This window comes from Eubalaena glacialis, chromosome 11 (assembly GCF_028564815.1).
Source record: "Eubalaena glacialis isolate mEubGla1 chromosome 11, mEubGla1.1.hap2.+ XY, whole genome shotgun sequence".
In the NCBI taxonomy this organism is placed as follows: domain Eukaryota; kingdom Metazoa; phylum Chordata; class Mammalia; order Artiodactyla; family Balaenidae; genus Eubalaena; species Eubalaena glacialis.
The window spans coordinates 101,681,819-101,699,370 of NC_083726.1; the positions used below are offsets into that span (position 1 = coordinate 101,681,819).

General features: G+C 38.2%; 1 protein-coding gene and 1 pseudogene across 1 annotated transcript in view; one reads left to right on the plus strand and one right to left on the minus strand.

The window, feature by feature from the left end:
- PLCZ1 (phospholipase C zeta 1) overlaps positions 1–8,412 on the plus strand; it is a 39,785-nt gene extending 31,373 nt beyond the window's left edge. Inside the window, exons 9-10 of the mRNA XM_061205361.1 lie at positions 7,408–7,557; positions 8,327–8,412. Coding sequence (XP_061061344.1) covers positions 7,408–7,557; positions 8,327–8,412 — 236 coding nt within the window. The remainder of the gene's footprint in view (positions 1–7,407; positions 7,558–8,326) is intronic.
- A 1,400-nt stretch (positions 8,413–9,812) lies between these two features.
- Positions 9,813–10,422, minus strand: LOC133101740 (ADP-sugar pyrophosphatase-like; annotated as a pseudogene).
- Between the last annotated feature and the right edge of the window lie 7,130 nt (positions 10,423–17,552).

Below are 17,552 nucleotides of genomic sequence, written 5' to 3' on the forward strand. Positions count from 1 at the left end.
TCATGTTGTTTTGATGAAGCTCAATGAGTTGAAATTGAATAGAAGTAGTTCAAGTTCATGGGGAGATTATATCAGACAGGTTGGGTTAGATCAAACAACCCATACAAAGATAACACAAATTTAGTTCTAACTCATGCTTACTCAATGTCTTAGTTCAGGCTGCTACAGCAGCAACAAAAACAGACTGGTTGGCTTAAAACATAGGAATTAATTTTCTCACAGTTCTAGAGGTTAGAAATCCATGGTCACATTCTGATGAGGGTACTCTTCCTGGTTTGTACGCAGCTGTTTTCTTGCTGTATCCTCCTCACATGGCAGAGCCAGATTATTTCTCTTATGTCTCTCCTTATGAGGGCATTAATCCCATTCTTGGGGGCTCCAACCTCATGACCCAATTAATTCCCCGAGGCCCCACCTCAAAATAGCATCACGTTGGGGATAAGGACTTCAACATCTGAATGAGGGGCAAAAACATTCATTCCATAGCGCTCATACAGTCCATCACACATGGGCAATAAGCTTCTGTTTATTGGTTTGTGTGTGTGTTAGTTTCTCTTTAAAACAAAGTGAATCAGCTATACATATACATATATCCCCATATCTCTTCCTCTTGCGTCTCCCTCCCTCGCACCCTCCATATCCCAGCTGTCTAGGTGGTCACAAAGCACTGAGCTGATCTCCCTGTGCTATGCGGCTGCTTCCCACTAGCTATCTATTTTACATTTGGTAGTGTATATATGTCCATGCCACTCTCTCACTTCGTCCCAGCTTACCCTTCCCCCTTGCTGTGTCTGCAAGTCCATTCTCTAGTAGGTCTGCATCTTTATTCCTGTCCTGCCACTAGGTTCTTCATGACCACCTTTTTTTTTTTACATTCCATATATATGTGTTAGCATATGGTATTTGTTTTTCTTTTTCTGACTTACTTCACTCTTTATGACAGACTCTAAGTCCATCCACCTCACTACAAATAAATCAGTTTCGTTTCTTTTTATGGCTGAGTAATATTCCATTGTATGTATGTGCCACATCTTCTTTATCCATTCATCTGTCGATGGACACTTAGGTAGCTTCCATGTCCTGGCTACTGTAAATAGAGCTGCAGTGAACATTGTGGTACATGACTCTTTGAATTATGGTTTTCTCAGGGTATATGCCCAGTAGTGGGATTGCTGGGTCGTATGGTAGTTGTATTTTTAGCTTTTTAAGGAACCTCCATACTGTTTTCCATAGTGGCTGTATCAATTTACATTTCCACCCACAGTGCAAGAGGGTTCTCTTTTCTCTACACCCTCTCCAGCATTTATGGTTTGTAGATTTTTTGATGATGGCCATTCTGACTGGTGTGAGGTGATACCTCATTGTAGTTTTGATTTGCATTTTTCTAATGATTAGTGATGTTGAGCATTCTTTCATGTGTTTGTTGGCAATCTGTACGTCTTCTTTGGAGAAATGTCTATTTAGGTCTTCTGCCCATGTTTGGATTGGGTTGTTTATTTTTTTGATATGAAGCTGAATGAGCTGCTTTTAAATTTTGGAGATTAATCCTTTGTCAGTTGCTTCAATGTAAATATTTTCTCCCATTCTGAGGGTTGTCTTTTCGTCTTGTATATGGTTTCCTTCACTGTGCAAAAGCTTTTAAGTTTCATTAGGTCCAATTTGTTTATTTTTGTTTTTATTTCCATTTCTCTAGGAGGTGGGTGAAAAAGCATCTTGCTGTGATTTATGTCATAGAGTGTTCTGCCTATGTTTTCCTCTAAGAGTTTTAGAGTGTCTGGCCTTACATTTAGGTCTTTAAATCATTTTGAGTTTATTTTTGTGTATGGTGTTAAGGAGGGTTCTAATTTCATTCTTTTACATGTAGCTGTCCAGTTTTCCCAGCAGCACTTATTGAAGAGGCTGTCTTTTCTGCATTGTATATTCTTACCTCCTTTATCAAAAATAAAGTGACCATATGTGCGTGGGTTTCTCTCTGGGCTTTTGATCCAGTTTCATTGACCTATATTTCTGTTTTTGTGCCAGTACCATACTGCAGCTTTGTAGTATAGTCTGAAGTCAGGGAGCCTGATTCCTCCAGCTCCGTTGTTCTTTACCAAGGTTGCTTTTGCTATTCGGGGTCTTTTGTGTTTCCATACAAATTGTGAAATTTTTTGTTCTAGTTCTGTGAAAAATGTCATTGGTAGTTTGATAGGGATTGCATTGAATCTGTAGATTGCTTTGGGTAGTATAGTCATTTTCACAATGTTGATTCTTCCAATCCAAGAACATGATATATCTCTCCATCTGTTTGTACCGTCTTTAATTTCTTTCATCAGTGTTTTATAGTTTTCTGCATACAGGTCTTTTGTCTCCTTAGGTAGGCTTATTCCCAGGTATTTTATTCTTTTTGTTGCAATGGTAAATGGGAGTGTTTCCTTAATTTCACTTTCAGATTTTTCATCGTCAGTGTATAGGAATGCAAGAGATTTCTGTGCATTAATTTTGTATCCTGCTACTTTACCAGATTCATTGATTAGCTCTAGTAGTTTTCTGGAAGCATCTTTAGGATTCTCTATGTATAGTATCATGTCACCTGCAAACAGTGACAGCTTTACTTCTTCTTTTCCGATTTGGATTCCTTTTATTTCTTTTTCTTCTCTGATTGCTGTGGCTAAAACTTCCAAAACAATGACAAATAAAAGTGGTGCGAGTGGGCAACCTTGTCTTGCTCCTGATCTTAGTGGAAATGGTTTCAGTTTTTCACCATTGAGGACAATGTTGGCTGTGGGTTTGTCATATATGACCTTTATTATGTTGAGGTAAGTTCCCTCTATGCTTACTTTCTGGAGGGTTTTTATCATAAATGGGTGTTGAATTTTGTCAAAAGATTTTTCTGCATCTATTGATATGATCATGTGGTTTTTATTCTTCAATTTGTTAATATGGTGTATCACATCGATTGATTTGCATATATTGAAGAATCCTTGCATTCCTGGGATAAACCCCACTCGATCGTGGTGTATGGTCCTTTTAGTGTGTTGTTGGATTCTGTTTGCTAGTATTTTGTTGAGGATTTTCGCATCTATGTTCATCAGGGATATTGGCCTGTAGTTTTCTTTCTTTGTGACGTCTTTGTCTGGTTTTGTTATCAGGGTGACGGTGGCCTCGTAGAATGAGTTGGGGAGTGTTCCTCCCTCTGCTATATTTTGGAAGACTTTGAGAAGGATAGGTGTTAGCTCTTCTCTAAATGTTTGATAGAATTCATCTGTGAAGCCATCTGGTCCTGGGCTTTTGTTTGTTGGAAGATTTTAAATCACAGTTACAGTTTCAATGCTTGTGATCAGTCTGTTCATATTTTCTATTTCTTCCTGGTTCAGTCTCTGAAGGTTGTGCTTTTCTAAGAATTTGTCCATTTCTTCTAGGTTGTCCATTTTTTTGGCATACAGTTGTTTGTAGTAATCTCTCATGATCCTTTGTATTTCTGCAGTGTCAGTTGTTACTTCTCCTTTTTCATGCCTAATTCTATTGATTTGAGTCTTCTCCCTTTTTTTCTTGAGTCTGGCTAATGGTTTATCATTTTGTTTATCTTCTCAAGGAAGCAGCTTTTAGTTTTATTGATCTTTGCTATTGTTTCCTTCATTTCTTTTTCATTTCCTTCTGACTTGGTCTTCATGATTTCTTTCCTTCTGCTAACTCTGTGGTTTTTTTGTTCTTCTTTCTCTAATTGCTTTAGGTGTAAGGTTAGGTTGTTTATTTGAGATGTTTCTTGTTTCTTGAGGTAGAATTGTATTGCTATAAACTTCCCTCTTAGAACTGCTTTTGCTGCATCCCATAGGTTTTAGGTCATCGTGTATTCATTGTCATTTATTTCTAGGTGTTTTTTAATTTCCTCTTTGATTTCTTCAACAATCTCTTGGTTATTAAGTAGTGTATTGTTTAGCCTCCATGTGTTTGTATTTTTTATAGTTTTTTTCCTGTAATTGATATCTAGTCTCATAGCGTTGTGGTCAGAAAAGATACTTGATACAATTTCAATTTTCTTAAATTTACCAAGGCTTGATTTGTGACCCAAGATATGATCTATCCTGGAGAATGTTCCATGAGCACTTGAGAAGAAAGTGTATTCTGTTGTTTTTGGATGGAATGTCCTATAAATATCAAGTAAGTCCATCTTGTTTAATGTATCACTTAAAGCTTGTGTTTCCTTATTTATTTTCATTTTGGGTGATCTGTCCATTGGTAAAAGTGAGGTGTTAAAGTCTCCTACTATAATTGTGTTACTGTCGATTTGCCCTTTTATGGCTGTTAGTATTTTCCTTATATATTGAGGTGCTCCTATGTTGGGTGCATAGATATTTACAATTGTTATATCTTCTTGGATTCATCCCTTCATCATTATGGAGTGTCCTTCTTTGTCTCTTATAACAGTCTTTATTTTAAAGTCTATTTTTTCTGATATGAGAATTGCTACTCCAGCTTTCTTTTGATTTCCTTTTGCATGGAATATCTTTTTCCAACCCCTCACTTTCAGTCTGTAGTGTCCCTAGGTCTGAAATGGGTCTCTTGTCTCTGAAACAAATGATTCAGCCAGTCTATGTCTTTTGGTTGGAGCATTTAATCCACTTACATTTAAGGTAATTACCAATATGAATGTTCTTATTACCATTTTCTTAATTGTTTTGAGTTTGTTATTGTAGGTCTTTTCCTTCTCCTGTGTTTCCTGCCTAGAGAAGTTCCATTAGCATTTGTTGTAAAGCTGGTTTGGTGGTGCTGAATTCTCTTAGCTTTTGCTTGTCTCTAAAGGTTTTAATTTGTCCGTCGAATCTGAATGAGATCCTTGCTGGGTAGAGTAATCTTTGTTGTAGGTTTTTTCCCTTTCATCACTTTAAATATGTCCTGCCACTCCCTTCTGGCTTGCAGAGTTTCTGCTGAAAGATCAGCTGTTAACCTTACTGGGATTCCCTTGTATGTTTTTGTTTTTTTCCTTGCTGCCTTTAATATTTTTTCTTTGTAATTAATTTTTGATAGTTTGATTAATATGTGTCTTGGCGTGTTTCTCCTTGGATTTATCCTGTATGGCACTCTCTGTGCTTCCTGGACTTGATTATCTCCTTTCCCATATTAGGGAAGTATTCAAATATAATCTCTTCAAATATTTTCTCAGTCCCTTTCTTTTTCTCTTCTTCTTCTTGGACCCCTATAATTTGAATGTTGGTGCCTTTAATGTTGTCTCAGAGGACTCTGAGATTGTCCTCAATTCTCTTCATTCTTTTTTCTTTATTCTGCTCTGCAGTAGTTATTTCCACTATTTTATCTTCCAGGTCAGTTATCCGTTCTTCTGCCTCAGTTATTCTGCTATTGTTTCCTTCTAGAGAATTTTTAATTTCATTTCTTGTGTTGTTCATCATTGTTTATTTGCTCTTTAGTTTTTCTAAGTCCTGGTTAAATGTTTCTTGTATTTTCTCCATTCTATTTCCAAGATTTTGGATCATCTTTACTCTCATTATTCTGAATTCTTTTTCAGGTAGACTGCCTATTTCCTCTTCATTTGTTTGGTCTGGTGGGTTTTTACCTTGCTCCTTCATCTGCTGTGTATTTCCCTGTCTTCTCATTTTGCTTAACTTACTGTGTTTGGGATCTCCTTTTTGCAGGCTGCAGGTCCGTAGTTTCCATTGTTTTTGGTGTCTGCCCGGGGTAAGGTTGGTTCAGTAGGTTGTGTATGCTTCCCAGTGGAGGGGACTGGTGCCTGTGTTCTGCTGGATGAGGCTGGATCTTGTCTTTCTGGTGGGCAGGACCATGTCCGGTGGTGTGTTTTGGGGTGTCTGTGAACTTATTATGATTTTAGGCAGCCTCTCTGCTAATGGGTGGGGTTGTGTTTCTTTCTTGCTAGTAGTTTGGCATAGGGTGTCCAGCACTGTAGCTTGCTAGTCGTTGAGTGCAGCTGGGTGTTGGCTTTGAGATGGCAATCCCTGGGAGATTTTCACCGCTTAATATTACGTTGTGCTGGGAGGTCTCTGGTAGACCAATGTCCTGACCTTGGCTCTCCCACCTCAGAGGCACAGGCCTGACACCCTGCCAGAGCACCGACCCTGTCCACCACACCGCTCAGAATAAAAGGGAAAAAAAAAGAAAGAAAGAAAAATAAAATAAAATAAGGTTATTACAATAAAAAATAAAAAATAATTATTAAAAAAAGTTTTTATAGTAATAAAAAAAAGAAAGAAAGAAAGAAAAAAGAGAGCCACCAAACCGAAAAACAAATCCCCCAATGATAACAAGCACTAAAAACTATACTAAAGAAAGAAAAAAAAAAACACAGATAGAATCCTAGGACAAATGGTAAAAGCAAAGCTATACAGACAAAATCACACACAGAAGCATACACATACACACTCACAAAAAGAGAAAAAGAAAAAATATATATATATGTCATTGCTCCCAAAGTCCACCGCCTCAATTTGGGATGATTTGTTGTCTATTCAGGTATGCCACAGATGCAGGGTAAGTCAAGTTGATTGTGCAGATTTAATCCACTGCTCCTGAGGCTGCTGGGAGAGAGTTCCCTTTCTCTTCTTTGTTCGCACAGCTTCTGGGGTTCAGCTTTGGATTTGGCCCCGCCTTTACGTGTAGGTCACCTGAGGGCATCTCTTCCCTTTTGGGAGGTCTGAGTTCTTCTGCCAGCATTCAGTAGGTGTTCTGTATGGGTTGTTTCCACATGTAGATGTATTTCTGATATATTTGTGGGGAGGAAGGTGGTCTCTAGTCTTACTCTTCCGCCATCTTGAAGCTCCTCCTTGACTTTGGATTTTAAAATGAGCAGTTAGTCAAAGGAAGGATCAGGAGCTGACTTGAGAGCAAACATTAGTGAGCTTTCATTCCAACAACTGTCTATAGAGCTCTTCTCATAACAGAACCTGATATAGAAAAATGATGTTATTTAACTTCCTCATGTCTCAGTTTCTTTGTTAATAAAGTGCTGGAACACAACAGTCATATTGTATAATAGTGAAACGTTTCCATTCTGAAATCAGACTCCATTTGTTTGACTTCCTGCATGAGCACTTAATGGCTATTTATGTGAAACCCTTCGGAGCTTATGAAACATCTTTGTGGCTCAGTTTTCTCATCTGTAAGTGTGGATAGAAATAACCCTGATAGGGTTTTTGTGAGGATTAAATGAGATTATCTGCTTAAAGTTTTTAGGATATTGCCCAGAAATTGTAGACACCTAATAAGTGTTATTATTGTCATTATTATTCCTTTCTCATTGGGTGCATTAAAAATTTAAGTGCTCTAAACCCCAAGTTTTTATTATTACTATTAAAAGTGTTGAAAATAAGAATTTTAGAGAACAGATATTATGCATTTTTCTCTAGGGATGGTGTTTGATTTTTTTTTTTTAGTTGTATCCCTTTCTTTATATTTCAGCTTTTAGTCCAAGATGGAATGAAACATTCACATTTACTATTCAGGTGCCAGAATTGGCATTGATACGTTTTGTTGTTGAAAATCAAGGTTTAATAGCTGGAAATGAATTTCTTGGGCAATATACTCTACCAGTTCTATGCATGAACAAAGGTAATATTCCTAAAAGTAAGATGATTTTGCTAATGTTTATATATAATTTGAGTTTACCAAAGACACGCTTTTATATACCAAATAGCTCTCTCCACGACAGTCAGATGTAATGGAAAATTTATGTATTGACACATATTTTCTCCCAGTGGAATTATAGAGATGTGTTCTGATACAAAAGGTGGGGTTGGGGAGTGGGATTTCTAGGAAGACTAATTAGACAAACTTGACTTGTATGAGAATTTCTCTACATGGACATAGCTCTCTTGTTTCAGTTAAGAGTAGGTATGACTACCTTGAAGGAATGAAGGATGGGAACTGCACAGAAGGGAGAAGCAGTGAGTCCTCCTTCCCACCTGAGGATACTGGGAGCCCAAGACTCTCTTTTCTTGACTCTTTCCAGGGCTGCCTTGCAGTCACCTTTCAGGGGTGACTTACACTGTGCTCCCAATTCTATCCTTATTTTTACTTTTCTACCACCATCTGAGATGTACCTAGGAAACAGTCTTTCTGAAGCAGAAGGGTGGTGCCTGATTTTGGAGACGCTGCACTTTGAGGGAGGAGAAGTGTGAGCTGTGTGGTGTTTAGTAGGAAGTCGGGATAGAAACTTCAAATATTTTACTTTGGGGGAAAATTAATATATAGGATGGAATATAACTACATAGTCCTAGCTTTTATATGTGCTTACTGTATTATTTCTCAGGAGCACTACTGGGGCCACTGTTGATGAATTTATTTTTATTGTTCTAATCAAATGTGATTCTTTTTGCAGGTTACCGTCGTGTTCCTCTGTTTTCCAAAATGGGTGAGAGTCTTGAGCCTGCTTCCCTGTTTATTTATGTTTGGTATGTCAGATAGCAACTAATGGTGCCGGACACAGCGTTAGCTGTACGTCGCAATAAAACAGCCAGAATGGGTGTCCATATCTTTCCCTTTTTTTCTAACATAAAGCAAAATAATTATTTTGAGATATTGAGCCAGTGCACTTTTAAATATGCAAAATAGAACAGTGGAAACAAAACAGAAACTTCAGAGGGTCCCAACAGTATGGCATTCTCGTCAGCCAATTTCTCCTGCCCCTCTGCTGCTGAGGCTACTCTTTCAACGTGCTTGTATCATGTTTAATTAGTAGAATTTACAAGACGCTAAAATATGTCTGATTGTATAAGATAGGTTGGCAAGTATTTGGCAGTATAAAAGAAATGTGAAATCTAGGAGTGTTTTAATTTCTAGACACCCACTACTGCATATTGCAGTGGGAAGGAATTAGATACCCGGGTGCTTGGTGCCCTTTTGAATCCTGGAGAGCAATTAGCCCCTGCATTCTCAGACTGGTTCTCAGATGCTGTGTACTGGATTGGGTACCCTGTAATTATACAGACATTCTTATGAGTGCATATGATTTTGATTTGCATTCGAACTGCCTCCAGACTCCGTATCTATAAAAAAGATCTACTATGGGGACTTACATGCTTGGATCTCTGAATGAATTTTCAGTGTTTCTGAATCTGCACTAAATGCACATTGAGGGTTGCCTCTTGGTCAGAGATGAGATTCCTGTGCTGTTTCATATGCTGGGCTTCTCACCATCAGCAGGACTTTGCTTTACTAAATGTCATATGTAGAAGAATATGGTTCATTATTAACTGTTTTTCAAAAAACCAGGCATACTAATACTTGTTCTACCACATTGTTGCATGGTAGTGAGATGAAATCACCAGTACAATTTTTGACAAATTAGGGGGCCCTCATAGGTATTTGTTGAAATTAAATCTGAATTTAAAACTAAAATAACAAAAATGATTCTTTGTTTGAGATGTTTACTAATGCATTATCAGTTGATGGCCGAAAAAATATACAAAAAAATCACATCTACCATGTTTTACTATTATCATGGTTTAGCCTCAGAACTAAATATTTAAAATAAAAATGTCACTGGGAATTCAAATATCCAACCCATAAGGAGTCAGATGTCCCAGATTACTCAGTGCATAGTCGTTCAGATCCTCACTCATGGGCTCTCTGGATTTAAGATTAGGGTACAGTCTTCCCAGGAGGGACGCACAGCCAGTTCTCAGAGGCCCTGCTTCTATTTTGCCAGATTACAGGAAGATCTTTACTTATTAATTTATTTATATTGCTTTTATTTTATGAAAAAGCTAATTTCAAATCTACATTAAAACTAAGCTGAATACAAACTCTTAGCGAAGGAGGCCTGGTGGTTCTGTTTACAAAAACGTGGCCACTGTCCTTTGGCCTTAAAACTTCAGGAAGGGCCCTTCAAACGGCTTCGTGTTTGCATGTTTCAGTGCCAGAGGGTAGGAATAGGCTCTGGTGTCCACTGTCAGATGTTCATCAGCTACCAGAGCATCACGTCTCTTCAGCAGGTCATTCTTTGGTAAGGAAATTACTTCTGCAAAATCCCCATCTCCTGGCTTTGGCTTAGGCCTTACGCGTTCAGCATCATCTCCATTGATAGTTACTGTCACGATGTGTGTGGTACAATTTGACAAACCTGGATCCATACGTACAGGTGGAGAACATTCAGCAACATCACCCTCATGGCCAGTTTCTTCCTCAAGCTCCCAAAGAGCAGCTGCTTCTGGGCTTTTGTTGGCATGGATGAGACCTATGGGGAATTCAAGGCAACAACCTCCCATTGGTGGTTGGAACTGCTTCACCAGATGGATACATTGGTAAACGAAGGGTTGTTTGCAGCACTGGGGTGACCACCACCCCATCAGCCGACTGTCCTTACATGGTTGTATGCTTCCCAGTTTCCCAAGTTCCTGTTAGATCAGTAGGATCCCTATAAGTTGTTTTTTTAAGTGTGACCCATTTCAGAAGGATCTTATTTATAATATCCATTGTTCAACCTAATAGCAGGTGGGATGTTCAACCCATTAACCCAAGGATTTAATCTTCTCTAAAGCCCTAAAGCCTTTTGAAGATCTGGAATTTCATGAGGTTTAAAGACTTTGATCACATGAGTTTTGCAAAAGAGTTCATTAATTCTTGCAGCAGGAAAAACTTATTTCTCATTTATGCCAATAAGATTTGAAATAAGGAAGGAAAAAAGATGTATTTCCTTTTCTCATTTTTCTTCAGGTACCACTCAAACTCAGCTCACTAACTGTGAAGACAAAATCTATCTTTTTTAAATATTCCTAATTCACTTGTAGAAAAATAATAGTGTTGAGGAGAAGAAGAAAACCTAAGAAACAGCTAAAATGAACCCCTGGGCTGTGGTAACAGAAGATCTTTTAACTTTTAAGCTCTTAGTTTAAATGTCAGTTCCTCAGGGAAGCCATCCATGATCTCCTAGATTAGGTTACATTCCTTGGTTTATGTTTCCATACAACTGATTAAAGTGACAGCTAGGAAGTGACTTTGTGCTGTCAGGGAGGCCTTGGTGTTGCTAAGAGCTGGCCTGACACTCACAGTCAGGCCATGGTGTTCGTCTGCCAAACCTGAACAGTTTCACATCAGCACCCGACAAGGCCACTCTGTGACCACAATGGGTAAGGAGAAAAACAGAACCAGTCTGTAATCATGACAGAGCATCTGACAAAAGCATGAATATTGTCCAAACACAAAAGTGCCAAACAGTCCCCAGGAAACATGAATGACTGTCGGATTCTTCACCTACTTCCTTGAACCCTCTCCCAAATCATCTGACACAAGTCTGAATCCAACAGTAAGTCCTTTCCAACACCCTTTCACTGAGACACCCCATGGTTCTTCATTTGTGTGTCTCCCTCATTGCAATGAAGAATCGACCTACTGTGTGTGTTTCTGGTGGTCTTTGGCTGGAAGGCGTTAACATAAACCTGGACTCTTCCTTTTGTTACTCTCATTACCTTGTAGTGATCAGTGACAGGAAAGTTTTGTTATGTTGTTAATTTTGACCTTTACTTTTTTTCTGCTTCTGGTTGTTTAGAGCTTCAAATAGAAAACATGCAGAGCACAATCTAGACTTACCCTGACTTTTGTTTGGGGGATGGTGACCACGGGAGGCCACTGATGCTGATTGCTGAGACATAAAGTTGCCCTATTTTTGAAAAGAAGAGTGGAGAAACTCCCTGTAGCTGTAAAAAGGAGGTCTTTATTTTAATTTTGGGTAGGGGGGAGTGTATGGTGATTTTGAGGGATGCAGACACATGCACCCTAGATAGTGCCTCCAGGGGTTCCACTCAAAACCTTTATGCAAATTTCAGGGGTTATTTGGGAGCCACAATGGCAAAAAGCTCATGTTGTGGATTAGGATCCAGAAAATGGAATCGCTTACATTTAGTGAAGCCCTTATGGGTTTGAACAATGAACATTTTATTGGGAGAATATATGAACTGGATTCCATTTTTCAGGAGTTATTAAAAGTCCATATTTTTGGGTAGTGCATAAGCATTTGTTGAATTACATTTCTTTTAAAGTAATAACCCTCTGGAAATATTTGTACCAGCAAAGAAAACATTCTTATGATGCATTCTGGATTCTTAGGCCATGAAGTTTGAGCCCTCTGTAGTATTCAGAGTTAAGCCACTTTTACCAGCCACTAGAAATTTCCATTTAAAACATCAAAGGGGTAGATTAAAGTGGAATTTGAGCTTATGAGAGATTGGTCTTCTCCGTGTCTTGCATTCTTACACACCAGCTGAGCACGTGGTGGTGATGGTGGTAGTGGTGGGAGTTGGTGTTAAATTCCTTAAAAACCTACACATTTTCAGGGACTAGTGCCCTCTTTCTACTTCCCATTTGTATACAATTTAACTTTCACACTTTCAGTCACTATTCCTATTCTTCTCCCAGGACAGTCCCTTTTCTAACATGAGAGTTCCATCTCTGCAATGTTAGCAGTGCCTAACATGTGCCTGATATCAAACAGAAATTAGGGAATTCCCTGGAAGTCCAGTGGTTAGGACTCCCCACTTTCACTGCTGAGGGCCCGACCAGGTCAAGGAACTAAGATCCAGCAAGCTGCACGGCACAGCCTAAATAAATAAATAAACAAACAAATAAATAAATAAACAAATAGAAAATAACCTAAATCCTTGCAGCAATCCTACATTTTATTGTTAATGTAACAGGCTAAGAAACATTGAGTTGCCTAAGGTCTATAGTAAATGACAGAAACACGGTTATTGACCCAAGGCAATCTGGAAAAAAAAAAAGTTGACTAAGTTACACAATATACAAAAATTAGCTCAAATGGATATTAGACTTAAATGTTGAATGATAGTGTTTACCAGCTTATTTGCTGCTTTTTGTGTAGGGATAGACCTTTGGAGTTTCCTACTCCATCATTTTTGCTGATGTCATTTTCTACCAATATTATTAACATATTCAATTAGTATAATACTTTTATAACAATGAATGAACCAATATTGCTACATTATTATTAACTGAAGTCCATACTTTAGTCACATTTCCTTACTTTTTACCTAATGTCACTTTTCTGTTCCTGGGTCCCACCTACGATTCACATTACACTTACTAGTCATATTTCCCGAGGCTGCTCTCAGTTGTGACAGTTTCTCACACATTCTTTGTTTGTGATGAACTTGATGGTTTTGAGAACTCCTAGTCATGTATTTGGTAGAATGTCTGTCAGTTGGGTTTGAATAATACTTTTCTCATGCTTAGAACAAGGCTACAAGTTTTTGGAAGGAAGACCTCAGAGGTAAAGTGCCACTTTCATAAAATCTTATCAAAGGTACATTCTATCAACATGACTTTTCACTGTTGATATGGACCTTTATTACCTGATTGAAGTAGAGTTTGTTAAGTTTCTCCTCTGTAAAGTTCTGTTTTCCCTGCTTTTCATGCCATAGTCTTTGGGAGGAAGTCACTATGTGCAGCCCACACTTAAAGAGTTGGTAGTTATGTTTTATCTTCTAGAAGGCAGAGTATCTATATAAATTGTTTGGAATTCTTCTACATGGTAGATTCAAACCTCCCCCCCCCATTTATTTATTTAATCAGTCATTTATATCAGTATGGGTTTATGGATAACTATTTTATACTTTGAATTATAATCTAATACTCCTTGCCCAACTTGGTCCAGCCTTCATCAGTGAGAGCTCTTCCAGTTGGCACCTGTGTCCTAGGGAATATTTTTCACCCCCATCACTTCATTTGTTTTAATTGGAGGATAACTGGCAGCATATTCCTTACCTGAAGTTGCAGTTGACATATGTGAACAGTAAGAGTCTAGCGATAATTAATATTTTTGCCATCTGATCTTCAAAACACTTTCATATCTCACTTTTAAAACTTCCCAAGTCTTGAATAGTATTTTCTTCAGTTAAAGTCTTTTTTTTCTGATGATATGAGGTTAGGCTTTGCTATTTATTTCCCTCTTATTGTTTCCATATTCTTTTCAGATCGTTTGAGCTGTATTTCTGACTTTTTATTCAGCTTCATCTTTTGGTCTCTTTACTCCCATAGCTCACATAGGATAACATTGTTTCCTGGACCTGAGTGCCTTTTTTACTTTTCCTTTCCCTTTGCTCTCTGGCTCAGGCATTTGTTTTTCTTTCTACTCTCAAAGTTTTGTCTTGAGAAAGATGAAGTCAGTGAATTCCATGTTTGTTGCACATCCCTTGTTCAAACAAGCCTTGACCATCTTGATCCTCTTGAGTAGGTTAGTCCCACCTAAAAGATAATATTCCTTTCAGACCAACGTTTGCTCCATACCAAGTCTTGACCTGTAACCATCCTGTCTGATTTCCCTTCAGTAAGTCCTCTCTTTGTTTCATTTTCCCTTCGAGTACCAGTTCCAGAGATTTTCCAAATATGTTTCCCTAGACCCCCTTGGCAATACTTCTGTTCCTTTGAAAGTTACGTAATAATTCTTGGAATCTTTTACACCTGTTTTCCTGGGTCTCCCTCTCAAATATGACCAGATTTTCTTAATCACTTAGTCACTCTGTCTCAGTTTTTTTTTTTTTCCAAATTAAAGGTTGTTGACCAAATTCTTTTTTTTTTTAATTTTTATTTATTTATTTATTTATTTATGGCTGTGTTGGGTCTTCGTTTCTGTGTGAGGGCTTTCTCCAGTTGCGGCAAGTGGGGGCCACTCTTCGCGGTGCGCGGGCCTCTCACTGTCGCGGCCTCTCTTGCTGCGGAGCACAGGCTCCAGACGCGCAGGCTCAGTAACTGCGCGCGCGTGGGTTTAGGCGCTCCGTGGCATGTGGGATCTTCCCAGACCAGGGCTCGAACCCGTGTCCCCTGCATTGGCAGGCAGATTCTCAACCACTGCACCACCAGGGAAGCCCTGTCTCAGTTTTTAAGGGATGGTTTCCCAGTTGTTCTTACAAAATGCTGCTGCTTTATGAGGGATCTTTTAAAATTTTTCTAATTTTAGTTCTCTCCAGGATGTCATTATATCTGCTCTCCAAGGCCTTTCCTCTTTTTATCTGATTGATTTTCTTAGGTACCCATCCTCCCTTCTGAACTAGTAACAACTGAAATGTATTGCCCTTTTCTGTTACCTTTTTCAAGAGAAACTGGATTTAAGTCCATCACCTTTTTAACTTTATAGTTCTTTCTCCTGGCTCTTAACATCTCATTTCCCCTTCATATCTGCCCAGCTTATGTTTTAAGAGCCCAATATTTCTTTCAAGGAAATATCATTCTCATTACTACTCTGTTTGACGTCTTTTATTTTATTTTCCTTCTTCTACTACTTTTGTTCTGATGGTAAGAAATTCCAGTTCCTTCTTGATTCCTGGGGTAAATCAGAATTTCAGAGCCAGAGGCTGACGGGCACAGACCTTTAAATTGCTTTCCCAGTTTTGGGGCATTTAATAATCTCAGTCAGTTATATTTTGACCTCAGCCTAGGAAGAGGGCATATTCTCTTTATAAAAAGAATCCCCATTCTTTTTTATTTAAATATTAATAAAATCCACATCCCTTCTATGATTGGATGCATGGTTCAAACATCCAAACTCTAATAATTAGTTTCTTTAATTTTCAAATACAGAGTCTCCTTGAGACTGTGTTGTTTCTGTAACCTAAGGCTGTGGACATGACACACGAATTCAAGTTTGGTCTTGTTTCCTCCACTGCTGTTACCCTAAGGTCACTTCAAAATAACACACACACACACACACACACACACACACACACACGAACATGAACACAGTTTGAGGAAGTGGATATAGTAGGCAAGCATACATGTCTCTGGAGTTAAGAATTTTAAGCTTTAACTTTACTAGAGCTTGTAGCACACTTTGAATTCAGCCACTGTTCAAGATTTCTGGCCTAGTTATTTTGAGATGTAGCTGAGAAATCCATTAAAGAAAGCAGCCAATTTTTTTTTTTAATCACCTAATGCTTAAAAAGCTTATTTAAGGAAATTTTAAAAAGGTTATCTTTTTCTTATAGTCTATTTTGTTCTAAGAACTAAATCTTACGAGGTCTGTACTCATTAATGCCTAAGGTTTAATGTTACATCCCTTTAATGATAAAAACCAGTCAGTTGGTGCAATCTAAGCCATTATAACCAAGGTTAATAAATCCACCTGGCCCATTCTTACCAAAGCCTAAAGTCTAAGCAGTGTCTCTTGGTCCGCTGAAACTTCTGTGTTAATGCTGTGTTTGCCCCAACATTTTATTTAGAAGAAAAAGCATTAGTTAGGTTTAATTGGTTTACCTAAAATATATTGACAGCATACAGGATCCTATGCTAAGAAATAAAATATATCTTTTTTGTGACACGTGTTACAATATGAGGGTTAAAGTTGCTGGGCAATTGCTTTAATCACTAGAATTTCTCCCATGTGCTATTAAATCTTCACTTTGGGCCTTGATAATGTGTCAATAGTGGTAGCTCTTCAATAATCCATTTCCTCTAGGACTCAAGTCCTGACCTTCAACCATATTTGCTAGAAATGAGTCTGTCACCACAACCCCTTCATTGTTTGATAGCAGTAGCCACATCATATCTGTGATCGTCAGTTTCTTTTAGCCTGTGCGTTTTGTGATGTCTTAGTTTTCTGTGGAAGTTTCTCAGGGATTTTGAAGATGAGAATGGAGGGGCGGGGGTTGATGGGGTGGCCAACTGTCCAATGCTTCCGGTCCCTCACATCCGCTTAACTTAAAAATCTCCCCTCCTCCCCGGATGTGTGTGTATACATTCCATTCAAGAATTCATCTGAGTGGAAAGTTTATGCTGCTAGGAGGCATTTGAATGTTATTACTCTGTAAAACTGTAATAATCTCCCCTTTCCCTATCTCATTAGACTTCTTATAAAAAGCAAATAAAATATAGATATAAAAAGGCTAAGAGAAGTGTAAAACATGATATGAATGAGAGTTAAGACTAGGAGCCTTGTTTTTCTTGTTCACTGGTGTGTCATTCAATCATTTGTTCAGGCATTAATTTATAAAGGCTTATTGAGCATCTACTACATACCAGATATTTGTCAGGGCTGGAACAACAAAACAAATGAAGATTCAGTGTTAAATTAGTTTGGTAGGGCTGCCGAAACAAAGTACCACAAACTGGGTGACTTAAACAATATAAATTTTTTTGTCCCACAGTTCTGGAAGCTAAAAGTCTGAAATTAAGGGGTTAGTTCCTTCTGACAATCTGTTCCATTCATCTCTCCTAGCTTTGGGTAGTTTGCTGGTGTTCCTTGGCTTATAGATGCATCACTTCAATCTCTATGTCATGTTTTCATATGGTGTTCCCTCTAGGTTTGGGTCTGTGTCCAAATTTCCTCCTTTCATAAGGACACCAGTCATATTGGATTAGGAGCCCATTCTACTCTAGTATGACCTCATCTTAACTAACTACATCTACAGTGACCCTATTTCCAAATAAAGCCACATTTTGAGGTTACAGGTGGTTAGGACTTATAAATTTGGAGGACACAGTTCAATCCATAACACCTACATACCATCTGCCTAAATTTAAAAGTTATAAATAAAGCTAAGAAGCCATTAAATACAATATGATTTGTTCTCCTTCATAAACACCTGGGAGGACAGCTT